The sequence below is a fragment of the Branchiostoma lanceolatum genome, chromosome 17, assembly GCF_035083965.1.
Source record: "Branchiostoma lanceolatum isolate klBraLanc5 chromosome 17, klBraLanc5.hap2, whole genome shotgun sequence".
In the NCBI taxonomy this organism is placed as follows: Eukaryota; Metazoa; Chordata; class Leptocardii; order Amphioxiformes; family Branchiostomatidae; genus Branchiostoma; species Branchiostoma lanceolatum.
The window spans coordinates 13,170,344-13,185,229 of NC_089738.1; the positions used below are offsets into that span (position 1 = coordinate 13,170,344).

The 14,886-nt window shown below is 41.9% G+C and overlaps 2 protein-coding genes across 4 annotated transcripts; both read left to right on the forward strand.

The window, feature by feature from the left end:
* The first annotated feature begins 205 nt into the window (after positions 1-205).
* Positions 206-3,595, forward strand: LOC136422577 (putative ATPase N2B). Of its 2 annotated transcripts, XM_066410375.1 has the most exons (4): positions 206-454; positions 862-946; positions 1,321-1,485; positions 1,684-3,595. In XM_066410375.1, exons 3-4 carry the CDS (start codon positions 1,425-1,427, stop codon positions 3,234-3,236), a joined length of 1,614 nt encoding a protein of 537 aa, XP_066266472.1. In that variant the 5' UTR covers positions 206-454; positions 862-946; positions 1,321-1,424; the 3' UTR covers positions 3,237-3,595. The 2 variants fall into 2 exon arrangements, with proteins under 2 accessions (XP_066266472.1, XP_066266471.1); XM_066410374.1 differs by lacking the exon at positions 862-946.
* A 1,328-nt stretch (positions 3,596-4,923) lies between these two features.
* On the forward strand, positions 4,924-13,915 carry LOC136422966 (lysosome-associated membrane glycoprotein 1-like). Of its 2 annotated transcripts, XM_066410931.1 has the most exons (9): positions 4,924-5,058; positions 7,658-7,764; positions 8,187-8,421; positions 8,886-8,921; positions 9,327-9,497; positions 9,760-10,013; positions 10,453-10,690; positions 11,297-11,461; positions 11,761-13,915. In XM_066410931.1, the coding sequence occupies exons 1-9, from the start codon at positions 5,007-5,009 to the stop codon at positions 11,901-11,903; spliced, it is 1,401 nt and encodes a 466-aa protein (XP_066267028.1). In that variant the 5' UTR covers positions 4,924-5,006; the 3' UTR covers positions 11,904-13,915. The 2 variants fall into 2 exon arrangements, with proteins under 2 accessions (XP_066267028.1, XP_066267029.1); XM_066410932.1 differs by lacking the exon at positions 8,886-8,921.
* The last annotated feature ends 971 nt before the right edge of the window (positions 13,916-14,886 follow it).

The window sequence follows — 14,886 nt, forward strand, 5'->3', positions numbered from 1 at the left end:
ATCATTAACCTCATTGGTTAGTCCTCTCATCGCATTTTGACCATCAGACCATGAAATGTAATCAGAAAAATAGAATTTCTCAAAAATTATCATCTGAAAAAAAATGTACGTTTTACTTACTGGACAAAGTTTCTAATCGCAAGTTTGCGCAAAGCCCTGACGTCACAAAACATCACCCCCGTGATGCCTCCTGGGTGTTTTGACCCGGAAGTGAATGTTATATAATAGCAGACGACATCGCTGGAGGTCACGCTGTTGCATAAAATACTGTGCAGCGTTTTCAGCAAGATCTCGTGAACGCTGCACTTGATAACTAATATTTAGCAAAACTAGACACTCTTTTAAACAGCTGTGTTGATCTAAACGTTCCCAATAGTCATGTTTTGCCGGGTTTTAGGACAGAGCGTTCCAACCTTGGTGAGAGGACGCCGGGATCTCCTGCTATATTTTCCCGGTAAGTCGCTCTTATACAAATCATCAATATTTGCGTAAAGGAAATGTTTCCAACAGATCCTGTGGGGTGTAGATAATCGGAAATGTTTTCTTGTGGTTTTGATAATTGTGTAACGTTGATGGACCACACAGTTGTGCCTGGGGGCGGTGGAAACCAGGAGGGATTATATCATCGATCGTGACCTAGTTTTTCTCGACCTGATCTAAACCTGGCCTGGTAGTAGTCTCCAACCAGACCCAATGGATTGCAAAGACCGTATTTTAATTCAACTGGAAGAAGGAGCTTGTAATTCAACCTATAGATCTGCTTGGAGATTAGCCTGGTAGTACTGTCTCTCGAAGTCCTAGGTCTCTCCAATGAGGTTATTAGATAGAATATGTATATAGAACCTCATTGGTCTCTCCTAGGGCTATAGGGTGGGTTTCCTCGCCACTGGAACCCTCTATCCCCGCATAATTATTTTGTGGTCCCTGGAAACAGTCTGGATTCCAGGTATAAATTTCCTTGGTATAACGTTCTTTATTTGAATACATTTCTAACCACAATGTGTCTTCTTTATCAATTCCATAAAGTGCATACTAGTCAGTTCCCTTGCTTAGACAAGTCTTGTAATTCTGTAGCCTGACTGGACTTTCTCTGGCTGACTGGAGCTTCTCTGGCTAGTTTATATGATTTTAAGTCACCAAGAGGTAAATACCTAGAAAAACAATTGACTCGTAACTGAACCAAGCGTACGCCAGCACCAACAGACCATGTCTAGCGATATAATGTTAATAGACGCTAAACAAGGACAACAACAACGGTTTAGGCGCCGGTGTAGATCTGCTTGGAGATTATCAGTCTTGTGGCTTTCTCTCCATGCCTAGGTCAGTGTCGCCTGCTGTCATCAGGCCCAATCCAAGCCTACGCCAAGGCCCTCCAGCACCAGCACCTGTTACCTGATGACCATCAGCAGGCAGTGGTGGCCAGGATGCAGGGTCTTTACAACAGACTCAAGGACTACCAACCTCCAGATCCTGAAAAAACACAAGGTGATGAACACATTCTGTATAGATTTGTGCTGAAGGTGTTAGCTTTTGATTCATTTTGCATCCCTCCAATCAAAGAGCTTTAATACAGGTCCCTTGGTATCAAAGCTCCTCGCTACGTTTGATATATTTTAAGAAATTTGATAAGCTTTAAGAAGATCAACTTACTCTCTTATCTACATGTTTGTCTTTTCTACACAGATGAAACAAGTGAAAGAGAAAAAGATACCACCAAGGAATCAGGAGAAGTCAGCGCTGAGTCTAGCGAGCCCCCTCCCCTGTTCAAACCACCGCCAGGCCTCTATCTCCATGGAGAAGTGGGCTGTGGTAAAACAGCTCTGCTCGACCTCTTCTACAACTCCGCACCCACTGAAGCCAAGAAACGTGTCCACTTCCAGTCCTTCATGCTGCACTTGTACTCAGAGATCAACAGGTGGAGCCTCTGCACGGATGGGATGGAGCTGGACCAGGACGGCCCCGTCCAGACCATCGCTCGGCAGATCTTCGGCGACGCCTGGCTGATCTGCTTCGACGAGATGCAGTTCAGCGACTACGGGACGTCGGCGCTTCTGGAGGGCCTGTTTGCTCACATGGTCGCTGACGGTGCCGTCATCATTGCTACCTCCAACAGGGATCCCCACAGTCTAGGAGCCTCGTCATTCAGCCTGGAGAGCCAGACGAAGGATCGCCAGTCCAACCTCGGTAGACTCCTCAGCGAGAGCTGTGAGATTGTACATATAGACTCAGAAAAGGATTATCGGCTGGTCCAGTCTGTGGGACAGCAGGCCTACTTTTCTCCCATATCCCCACTGAATGAAGACCTGCTTGACCAGGTGTTTAAGGCGGCTGTTGGTACTGAGAACGTGACGCCATCAAGTGTGACGGTCTACGGGAGAAAGGTGGACATCCCCATTTCAACTCAGACAGGCGTGGCACGTTTCACATTCTCCGAACTCTGTCGCTCTCCTCTCGGACCAGCCGACTACCTCACAATCTGCAACAACTTCAGCACGATATTCATCGACCACATCCCGCAGATGACCATCTACCAGAAGAACGAAGCGCGTAGGTTCCTGAGCTTCATCGACGCCGCGTACGAAACGAGAACCAAAATCTTCTGCACCGCTCAAGCTGAAGCAGAGAACCTGTTTCTCCTGATCCCGTCAGAGGGGGAAGGGAAGGAGGCTCAGGCCATGGAAATGGAGATGATTGGAGAGATGGCGTTCGATATGAAGCTGAAGAAGGGGATGGATGCACGCCACATCCCCATCATATCTGGCCGCGACGAAATCTTCTCCTTCCGACGGGCAATCTCGCGACTGAAGGAAATGCAGAGCCGCAGCTACCAGGCCCGTCCACACAGCCCACAGGAGTTTGTGCCGTACATCGGGACTGACTCAGAACGCACGCAGAGTGACAACCGCCGGCGGGAGATGTCCCAACTGAGGCGGCAACGGGAACTAGAAGCGAACCCAGTGGCAGACAAGGCAGTGCCTCTCACCCCCATGATGAAGAATGACTGGGGTGACTGGGAACAGGAAGCAAGCTACACCACCTGGAGTAGAGATGTCATGAAGAAAGAACTGATGGACAAGAAAAGGAGGACCATGAATGAAAGGGACCCCCCGAAGTTCACAGAGGAGCATTTCTGGGGGTTCGGTTGGTGGGAGAGAGTCATAAAGAAGAGACAAGAGAAGCTACTTAAGAAGGAGGGGGTAGTAGACACAGCCAGTGCGACTGAACCAAGGCAATAGTCTTTTCTCCAGTAGAACAACTTCATGTTGTGTATGCTGTGATAGGATTGGTTTAAAGTAGGCAAGGAAAGATTGGGGGTATGTGTTGAAACTGACATGACATAGTTTTTCAATTCTTCAAATTTTAATCCTATCATATCATGTAATTATAAAACAAGAAGACATGCCGGAACAAATGCAACTGTGTTTTGTTTGCTTTCCTGTCCTTTCAATAAATGTAGATAAAATTCCTCATAAAATGTTGTAAAGGTGTGTGAAGTATCTTGGGCTTGATGGGCTGAATATTTTGAAAACCATTTCCCAAAACAACTTGCGACCTACCTCTTGATGAACAACAATAAAAACAAGTACCACTGAAATCTGCTCATTTTATTGTCATTACTTGCTAGCCTTGGGATTATTTGCTTGCATAAATTAGCATTATTTGCTGACATTCTTTGTTCAAGTTTGCTGGCTTACAATACACGCAGTCAAAACCTGACTGGTGAGGGCACCTGGCGTAAAAGTTGCCATGGATCAAAAGCGCTCCGTAGCGGCGAAATATATTACTGCAGTATTTCTATCTATCTATCGGCCATCGACGCGGCCGGGACTGCAGTATTAGGATTTAGGAGCAGAAGGGACAACATTATGGTGCAGTGCTGAAACGAAACGCAATCGGTGCATGTAAAAAGTAGCTAACAAAGAAAAGAAAAGGAACTAGCTTAAGAGTAAGTTTGCTGGCAGTTCAGGTATGATATCTTACGTTACGTTTTTCGGTCCGGATTGTGCCTCAGGTAGATTTATGAGTCAAATCAGATTCAGTGCAGGAACACAAACATATCACGTCACTAACGGCGGGAGTAACATGATATTAAAGCACAAGGACATAATCCAACTCTAGTATCTCAAATAACCCGGTAAAGCTCCGTTTTTGGAGCAGCGTCAATGTGAACTTCGATCAAACATCAGTTCCGGTGGTCATATTATAATGTCATGTCAGTATAATATCATGAAGGTTCGTTCATCCTAGAAATCAACAGCGATAAGTTTCAAAATCGGAAGACCTCTGTTCTCATCAAAGTTTTGACAGATCAAAGTGAAACATTCCGTGACGTGTTTATAATAATCCGTTACGATGACTTTTCACCGTTACTGTCTCGTTCCTGTATGATACTCTGAAAGTAGAAAATGGTGCATGTTTTCTCATGAAGCCAGAAACCCAATACTACGGAGGCCTAAGCCTTTATTGATTGACATTAGCCTTCGTTTCCTTTCTATCCTTTTCTCATCTGCTACTGCTGTTCTATTTCTTTTGTCATGTATTTTCATAATAATCACTTCAACCATAGGATGAAGCAGAGACACGCTTCAACCATGTGACAGCAATTTTTGCCAACGAGAGCGCCGACGACATTATTGATATTACCGACAGGTGTCGCTACTACAGATGTGGGCCGCCGTGTGACGTAATCGTCACAGCATCACATGACAGTCATGGCTCTCCGCTGTTCCAAGTATTGACCTAACACAATATATACTCGTATTTCTTTCATTAGAAACGCTTAAAATCGCCAATGAATACCAAATCATTTGGTTGAATATTGATTAGTTTAAGGATATTCCATTCTTATATTTAGTGAACCATCTATTCGTGAAAAAGGGAGTTTTTGCGCTTTTTAAAAGAAAATTTGTTAAGGGGAGGGAGGATGGAACAGCCACCCATCATCCTTTGCTCCAGACTAGCAGTACTCCTTGCCAGGTAGTGTCGTACAAGCGGGAAGTGAAAACATGAACTTCAAGACGATTTCCGTGCTTCTAGCCTTCATCGCGGCTGTGTGCGGTAAGGAAGACTCTTCTGTGTCTCTATGAGAAAGTTTCTTTACGAATCATTCAAGTATATACTTTGAATTGTGCATTTTTCACGACTAGTTACGTAGCACATTTTCACGTGACAAGGCGCGTTTCGTTCCAAGAAGGGGGAGGGTGTGTTTCAACATATGCAATTTTTTTTTCGACTCCAAAAAGTCGTCAGTTTTAGACCTTTGGAAGTGGAAAATGTGAATGCTTTGCGATCATCTTATTCCATTTGTTGGATCTGTAGACTTGTTGACAATCCAAAATGGTGGCAAGGTTTACAATGTTGGTCTAGGTGTGGAGGCTAAAGCCCTTTGAACTCTCTACATGTCACATGGTCTTGATGCAACTCTATATTAGCAAGGGACAGACCGTTATACATACGGGAGGGTGTACTTAACCCTGAAATGAGCAGCAATGAACAAACCTTTGTAAATTGGTGTGATGTCATGTGATTCTTTAATCAGAAAGTTGTTGTTACATGACTTTTTGTAGAAGCGAAGGAAATCATATACACTTGTCTAGCAGTATTAACGACACACCTTACTTTATACAGGTGGTTCACCTACTTTTATACCTATTGCCTGAAAGTATATGGAGAACCAATGTGTCAGTGCTAACTAACCACAGACCACCGACCCTTCTTCAAAATGGGCTGAAGTGTCCACGTAGTGTCGTATTTGCAGTGAGAACAGATACTATTTTTGTAGGACGTGTTTTGGCAATGATCATGTTAACTGCTATGTAAACATTGGCAAGGAACATGTGGTCAAAGTACAGGGTGGCAAAGTCTGACTTTGTAGGGTTGACGCAGTACATGGTCAGTGACTGTCTGTGACAGACAGGGTTTAGATAAGGACGGGATGTTTTTGTTCGACCTGGATTTGTTCAAACCAATTTCTGAAGTTGTGTAGCATTAGCTGTTGGATTAGACTAGAGGCCATGGGAACTACCATAGAAGCACACACACAAACACACACACACACACACACACTCTCTCTCTCTCTCTCTCTCTCTCTCTCTCACTCTCACTCCTAAAGCAGATCTTGAGCACTGCATAAGCATGTTATAGATAATACAGATTTTCAGAAACATTTACTGAACTCGGTATCTCAAGGAAAGCTGTCTAAACCTAACGTTACACACAGAAAAGGTCTTTCATTGGGTTTGGCCCTGTTAGAGTTATTCTAGAGGATTCCTTCATGCCATGAACCAAGGTCCACATCTAACCTTTCCAGACCCCAGGACCTGGCCCCTGTCCAAACACTTGTAGTATTAGTCATGCTCATATGACTGTCAGATAATTGTAGCTCTTATGCAATGGTCAGCTAAAACTTAAGTAAAAGAGACATTACGACTAATAACGAATACCTACTGTGTGTTGCTGTGTCATGCCACATTTTCTGTATGGTGTATTTGTTTGAAAACACCTCAGATCCTTGTTTTACTTTAAGATACTTAATTACTTATTCACCTTTACTGCTTTAGTCCATTTGTCTTCTTCTTACACCAGCTGCCATGATGGCATGAGCAAATATCATATTCATAGGTCCTGAAATGGTGTTTACTTTGTTCTTAAAAAGGAAATTTACTTGACTGTTGGGGCTAGCATTTCGAAATACCCCATCCAACAGTAAAAAATGTAAACAACTTGCAATTTGGTAAAATAAAAGAATACAGAATCATTTATTACATGGAAAAAAGGGATAAAGTTGTCCAACTGCAATGCAGGTAGCATTGTCAGACTCTCAGTAGATTTGTCACCTGTCTAGCCATGTGAAAGTGTTGGGTGACCTAGAAATATGTTGGTTCTTTTAGCGATACACAGTCCCCATACATTAATGCCTTACTCCTGTTTCCTAAGTTCTGGATAAATGACATGTGGTCTGTTATACCTGTTGATCTGTTATGACTCTTGATTATCATATCAGTATGATAACTTAATTGTGTGGTTGCCCATCATTTTGAGTTAAATGTAGATGTCTCGTTATATGTGTCAAGGTTTGTTGTTTGACATGTTGTAATATACTTTGTAGTTCTCCAGACTCAAACAACATCATAAAAATTATAATGAAACATTCAGAACATGTTTGAATTAAATGGCTTAATGTAAAAATGGTAGTCAATAACTGAATAACTAAATAAGTACACTTGGTCATGCGTGTTAGGATTGGCAACACACCAGTGGCTGAGCCATATTCATATTCATAGAGCACGGTGCCATATGCCAGACTATTAGAGTTACAACATGTATACCATACAGGTAAACATTCTAATAATTTCTATACAGGGAAGAAACCATATAGCAGTCAGTGCATTCTGTTTTTAACTTTCAAATAGGAACTGGTAGTGGTAGTGAAGACTCAATTTTATTCCAACATTGTTTCTTTGATGCTAGCCTAAGTATCTCCAACATTGGTCCAATATTTGGATCTTGGCTGTATGTTATAATACTTAACGATTTTATTTTTAAAAAAATCCAAACTCCCTCCAGAGCGTGATGACATTTGACATTTTGGGTATATCACACATTTATACATGAACTATAGTGTATATGATGGCATGTGTTCTTTTTTTTTCTATAGCTCAAGCACCCACCAACCAGTATGAACTAAAGGATGCCAGCAACAAGACATGCCTGAGAGCAGACATGGCTCTCTCCATCCAAGTCAACTACACCAAGACTAATGACGTAAGTGACAAGCTCATCTGATACATATATCATAAGTGATACTAATACCCTTACTAAACATGCTGGGATCCTTAAGTACATGTATGTAGAAATGTTATAATCACTCTGAGATATCAAAAGATACCAAAATGTTGCTACAACACTAGTCTTGTCCTAGTAGAACAGCAAATGCATTTAAGTTCGCATTGTTTTTATTTCGCGGTAGGGAGAAAATAGAGTGTTCGCGGTGGTTTCAAGTTCGTGTTTGAAACAATAATAGCACTACAGTCATAGATGGGCAAAAAGTTTTGCGGTGGTTTTAAGTCCGCACTGAAAGTTAACGGCGAAAAGAGACCTCTGCAGGTGCGTAACAGCCTCAGTATCAAGGATATCCTGGCTAGGGTTCTTCATATACATGTTAACTGAAACACTTCATGTCACAGGGGTCTGTGACGTTCGAATGGGAGTTGCCTGCACACAACCTGACCAACCCTGGTGTGGTCACCGTTGGAGGCAGTTGCGAGGTCAACGGCACTGCGCAGTTGACTCTGTCCATCCCCCCCGCCAGCACGAGTGTCAGCATGACCTTCACCATGGAGGGCCAGGACACCTACCTGTCTGGTGTTGAACTGTCATACACCGAGGATCCTGCCATCTTTGTCAACACCACAACCCCAAGTAAGGATTTCATCTATAGTTTCCCGGTTGATTACCTCTGTGAAAACAGAGGTTTTGTTTTCAGTCTGTTTGCTTTTCTTGGCGAGCGTTCCTGGGCTGAGTTGTACCCAGAGACCGGCAAGATGCGAAGGTTGAGCTGGCCTGCGTCTAAATTTCTTTGTCACGTTGGCAGGAAATGAATGTTGGAAGTGCCAGAGAGTGGAGCATGTAATGTGTGAAATGGAAATGGTGGTGTGATGTTTTTCAAGACAATATACAAAAACTGTAGATATTCAATGGAGATGTATAAGATCTTTGATTTCTTTTCTGATTTGCTTTTATTGCATACGTTGCTCTACTTGCTCTGAACTTAAACTGGTAGGGTCCGGTCATTTATAGACTATTACTGGGGTCTTCAGATTTCAGTTGGATTTCTGTTAGTCTTTGTTACCCATGTTATTTTCCACATCTGTGTTCACCCCCAGGGCACTTTGAAAACCACCTTGGTGGAGATATGTTTGGTAAGATAAAGAATAATGGAATAGATATATGATCTAACAGATGTGTGGTGTGTTGCAGAACAGTAGTGCAATAACCTCCAAGCAGAAGGCACATCAGGGCAAGCTGACTCAATTTTAGAGGAGCTGTTAGTAAGATCCTGTTCAGGGTAGCATGTCAAAGGTGAAGGCCCCTATCTTGTAAACACTTTTTGTCTCTAGACATAGTTTATGTCTCATGGGCCTTCACCTTTGACATATTACCCATAATGCACCCTGCTGTGCATGCACAGTTGGAACCATGAAGAGGCTTATTGTAGGTCTAACATTTTGGCTTCTTCCTTTGATGATAGAGTAACAGAAAACAGTTCCAGTACAGAAGTGGCAATTGACAAAGACACTAAATGCATTTTGTTCTTCATTTTACAGATAATAATGTGACTGTGTCCAAAACTGAACTTGAGGTGTTTGAGGCACCGTCTGGGCAGTCCTACAAGTGTAACAACCAGGGCAGCCTGGCTCTGGATGACGTTGGCGCCATGCTGAAACTGGCCAATGTGCAGGTCCAGGCCTTTGGCTTCAACGAAACATTCGGTGAAGGTAAGAAAAAAAAATATGGCCTCTGTCAGTCAATATTGACAAGAAAGAAAAATATTTGTATATGGCCTCTGTGGGTCAGTATTGGCAAGAAAAAAATAGTAATACATTGGAAACACAAATCTGCTCTGTCATGAATTGTGGAGGAGAGGTTACTGTAAAATTATTTAGAAAAACACCACAAACATATCAAGATGTATTTACTTTTTTACTTGTAATTACTTGCTTTACCTTTACCTTACTTGTGACACTTCTCACTTTACAGTTACTGAATGTGCAGCTGATGCAACCACCCCGGCTCCCGGTAACACCACCACCCCTGCTTCCAACTCCACCACACCTGCCTCCAACACCACCACCCCTGCCGTTACCACGATGATGCCAACAACTCCGGTCCCACCCACCCCCGAGCCCCCTACCCAGAACAACTACACCCTGACCGGCGGAGATGGGAAAGTCTGTCTCATGGCTCTGATGGCTCTGCAGATTGAGGCAAACTACACCAAGACTGACGGAAAGGTACGTACAGTTTGAAACATTCCTTCTCTACACATTCCTTTTGATACAAGATAAAAGAAGCATTATTTGTTAAGAAAAGAAAATGGAAGGACATTTTTGATTATTGTTAAGGCCATACCAATTTGATTAGTTGGTTCTTGGACATTTTTATGTCAGATTTTAGCAAAAGGTATTGTTTTCTTGGTGTATGTCTTTGTGTGTGTCTTCCCCCCTAAATCCACATGGGCACATTCAGAACCCAGACAGGAAGATAGGTCAAAGGTGCCAGAATAGAAGATCAAAGGTTATCCCATTTCTGGTCTTCAAATTCCTGCTACATGCATGTGTGTTGTCTTATGGGATCCAGTGGGAAAGGTGCATTCAACATAATCAGCCAGAAATTAAAATTAATGGGACTGACAAAAATTCTGAATAGTTCATCTTTGATTTCTCGCTATAGACTGCAACGGCTAAGTGGAACGTCCCAGCCAACCCCGCTGTGTCGGGAACCTGCGGAAACAACACTTCAACCCTGGAGCTGAAATACGACGGCAACGACTCCACGGTCACGATCACCTTTACCAAGTCTGGCGCGTCCGGCCTGCTCCAGGACGACGGCAAGTTCATGGCCTCTGCAATCACCCTGGTCTACACGGAAACCTCAGCACGCTTCCCCGACACCAACAACACCGGAACTGGTAAGACTAACATTATTATGTTCCATATTCAATCTCTATTGACACAACAAAAGTACAGCAACTTTCGTAAGGTCTACTACATCTATACATACATACAAGCAAATAAGTGCATACAAATGAGTTGTATAACAAAACATGTTGGGAAATGTGTAAGATAGCAGATATGATTGTAAGAGAATAATTGACAAAGAGTTTAACAGATTATAGTTGTACATTTTTAGTTTTGTTTCCTGGTCTAAACAGTCAAGTCTTTGATTTTATTTTCTAGTTGCACATGTTCATTGATTATTTCTTTTCTGTGCTCTGTATGTATTTTGGATTTGAAAATGTTATAAGAAGAAAATTTGAACAAAAATGGTGACAATGTTTTTGTAATAGTACCCAGATGGAAAAAAAAAGAATGCTGTAAACCTTGAAATGTTCATGGTGTTTTATTATCATGACACCACAAATATTGTATCCATTATATTGCTATTTTTCTATAGAAATTTCAAAACACCACGAATACCTCCTGTCCCCTCTTACTGCGAAATCAAGACCCCACGAAAGTAGTGAGCTTACAGTTCATATGTAGCAAATCTGTTAAATTTTTTTTTGTCACGACAGTGCGCACCGTCGCCAACACCAACCTGACAGCGTTTGAAGGCTCCGTGGGCAGCTCCTACAAGTGTATGGCCGAGCAGGACGTGAGTCTGACTGGGGATGTGATGCTCATCGCCACAGATGTCCAGGTGCAGCCCTTCGGACTGTCTGACAACAACTTTGACACCGGTGAGTGTTCATCCTTCAGCTTGAAAGCTTATCTGTGTTGGTAGTAGGCGTGGGTACTACCAGTACAGAAAATTCAGGTCTATGTACGTCCAGGTCCAAAGGATCAGGTCCATGCAGGGCAAGACCTGAACATGGACCTGATTATAGGGGTCAGTGCACTGCTTACTGTTTAATTCAAAAGCAACTTCAAAATGAACCTTGTCCCCCGTTCTAACCACGGTTCCGGTTTGATTCTGCTGCTAACACTATAAATTCTTGGAAAGTAGAAAAGATACTTATTTTTTGCTTTCGTCTTTCAGCTGAAGAATGCCCTGCTGATAACGAGATCAGCAACATCGTGCCTATTGCTGTGGGCTGCGCCCTGGCTGGCCTGGTCGTCATCGTACTAATAGCGTACCTGATCGGACGGCGCAAGAGTCACAAAGGATACCAGCAGGTGTAACGGACACAACGATGTACAAATTCCTCTTAATTATTCCGATGTTGTGATGAAGTTTCTGGCACTGTCTCTTAACAACAGCAGCTTCTGCTGCGTATGTCCCGTGTGTAACCATAAATGGGGAGATACTTGCGGTGGTTTTATTTTCCCGATTGTCTCTTCACCATGAACTTAAAACCACTGCGATCATTTCCCCCTTTACAGTAAATTCTGTATGTCAGCTTCAACTACGAACTTAAAACCACCGTAAAAACTACGTTTTGTCCCTACTGCGAAGTGAAATCCTTGCAACCATATCCCCTTTTACTGCTGTTGTTAAGGGTATGTTAAGCGTAGGGGCAAGAACTTTGAATATTCAGGTACAGCTTATCACTAATGTACCTTTTCAAATATACTGTACACTGATTATACTATAGATGTACATTGCACAGTTTCTGTAAAAGGCACCCATGTAACCTTTGCTCGTGATCTACATTATTAACCTTCTCCCTGCTGATGTAGCCTTTTGGCGCCAAATTTGAATCGGTTACAGGGTTAGGCAGCAGGGAGGTTGTTTAACCGCATGCTCCTGTTGTTTCGAGACAAACCTGTGCAATGCACCTATCTGTGCAAATCTCTTGAGGGTATGTGGGAATAGAGGGGGTCAGAGTAAGGGTCCCACATCCCAAACAAAGGTTTGCAGTGAAGCTGCATGATGAGAAGGGGGATGCCAGAGGACTGTAAATACCAAATGATAACTTTTCCTGGGCTTTTGATATTAAATGCTGCTACAGGAGCTAGAGGGGTGAAAAAAATTGATAATTGAAAAACTCAGCGTCAAGAAAAAAAGGCAATATTTGATCCACCAAAACTGGAGGCAAGTTCTCTTGTGTACAGTTTTTGATAATCGCTGCTGTCAGTTGTGCCCAAAAAAATATTAACGAAAAATCATTTTACTCACATAAAAACTAGGTTACAACTGAGTCAAAGTGTCTTATAAGTAGGACAAAACAACTGACAGCTTAGAAGGTAAAAGTAAATAGAAGATTCTTGAAGATGTTATGAGATTCGCCTTGGTGAAAGTCAAAGTAATCCATGTGATTATGTACAATAGGATAAAGGGATGGATTGGATATCTAGTTTGCTCAAGTTTGACAAGAAAATTTTGGCTTCTTTCTGAGAAAAAAAGGACGTCTAGGGTGAACTATTTTGATAGAATTGTGGTGTCTGTGTAAATGACATGATCTCCGCTTGTGCTGTTTCCAAATTGGGTATTGAAAAGGTTTAGTTGATAATGATAGTATCTTTGTAAAAGAGAGTGTTTCCAGCTAATAAAGAAATTTATCCAGATACGTGTTGAATTTATTACAGCATTTTGAAAATGCTAACAATGCAAGTTATCATAAGGATGTGAGGTCTAGAGATAGACTTAAATGTGATTGTAGTGATAAAACAATGACTTAAATGATGAACATGGTTAACTTTGTATTGTTAATTTATGAAATATGAAAAAAAAACATTGCAAGCAAAGCACATCATTACTGCAAGTTATTAGAAATTTGTAGCAGTCTGTTTCAAATTCTTACCATTTGATATTTTAGTTGTATATTTTATGCCAATCTTGAGTCTCATGATTTTGTCCTGTAATGTTCAATAGTTTGTGACAAAACCTAGTAGTAGTATTTCAGCCTATCCATAAACTGTAGTAAAGCATCTTGAATCATAGAAACTGTAAAACTTGGACAGTGAACCTGTAATATGTTTCGTTGTGTTTATTTTGTCAATTCATGGGGATAGTTTTAAGATGAATATATATCAAAAGGGGTTAATATTAGCATTTCATGGATTTACATTTATGCAGCCATTGAATGATGTAATTATGCTTCTTGTGTGAAAAGGAACATTAAGATTAAGTCATAATGTACCAAAGCTTCAGTAGCTATTCAGCTTGACAGTTTACTACGTCTACATACTTGGTACTGCTTGACATTGTACCCACAAAATATTTCTGTTTCAATATAGTCTTGGGATGGTAATTGTTTCTGTTGCATCCTTTGCAGTGTGTACTAGCCTGTTTTTTTGCATATTAACTTGTAGCATGCTAAGGTTAGATTTTTCTTTCTTTCAAGGATATATGAGATAAGTGATTAAGACAACAGAGAATGGTCTTACAGAGATATAACATGCTTGCATTGGGTATTTGCATTTGTGGCTCTTAGTCTTGGACCCCGTTCATACTAGCCTCCGTTGCAGACTCCTTCCGGCTGTTTTCTTTTCAAGTTACAGTTTTACGATTACATTTTGTACTGTAACTTGAAGAAGAAAACAGCTGGAAGGTGTCTGCAACGGAGGCTAGTTCATACCAGGATTTGCAAATTGGGATTCACCCAGGCCGGGGGATAGATCCTGATTCGTGAATCCTAGTATGAACAGTCCGAATCCAGATTGACCCCGATCTGCCGATTCCGCTTCAGGAGGTGGCATCAGCAGATCAGGATTTATCGGGATTCAGACTTCATACAAAGTAAGTGATCCTTGCTGGCAGGGTAATGAATTTCAGTGGTAAAATGATAAATTAGCAGCAGCAAAAAAAAAGGAGGAAAACCAAAAACAAAGGTCCTTCAGAACCTTAAAACAAAGCACCAACAACTCCCCTCCTTGATCCTTCATGGTCTGCCCCATGGCTAGCAAAACCCAGTCTATTTTGACTTGCTATGCAGAACCTTGCAGGCGGCATATACAATATACCCTGGAGAGGCCCTGCTAAACCACTTTGGTGGGAGTAGCCTCTTACCTGCTGTCAGCCAATCAGCTGTACCTAAAGAAAACATCTAGGCAATTCTCAGATTGGCTGATTGTTGGAGGCATTGCCCACTAAAGTGGAAACCTCAGCCCAGTTTAGCAGAGCCTCACAGAAAGTCTACATGTGAGAACAGGCTATGTAATCTCATTGGTGGTTCTGTATAATGGGTATGAATAAACACCAGAAAAAGGAATGTTTGCTTCC

Bases quoted from the DNA above. Each gene is read 5' to 3' on its own strand.
- LOC136422577 (XM_066410374.1), top strand. From the start codon at position 379: ATGTTTTGCCGGGTTTTAGGACAGAGCGTTCCAACCTTGGTGAGAGGA. The intron at 455-1,320 runs GTAAGTCGCTCT...CTCCATGCCTAG, and splicing joins TCTCCTGCTATATTTTCCCG to GTCAGTGTCGCCTGCTGTCA. The intron at 1,486-1,683 runs GTGATGAACACA...TTTTCTACACAG, and splicing joins AGATCCTGAAAAAACACAAG to ATGAAACAAGTGAAAGAGAA.
- LOC136422966 (XM_066410931.1), top strand. From the start codon at position 5,007: ATGAACTTCAAGACGATTTCCGTGCTTCTAGCCTTCATCGCGGCTGTG. The intron at 5,059-7,657 runs GTAAGGAAGACT...TTTTTTCTATAG, and splicing joins CTTCATCGCGGCTGTGTGCG to CTCAAGCACCCACCAACCAG. The intron at 7,765-8,186 runs GTAAGTGACAAG...TTCATGTCACAG, and splicing joins ACTACACCAAGACTAATGAC to GGGTCTGTGACGTTCGAATG.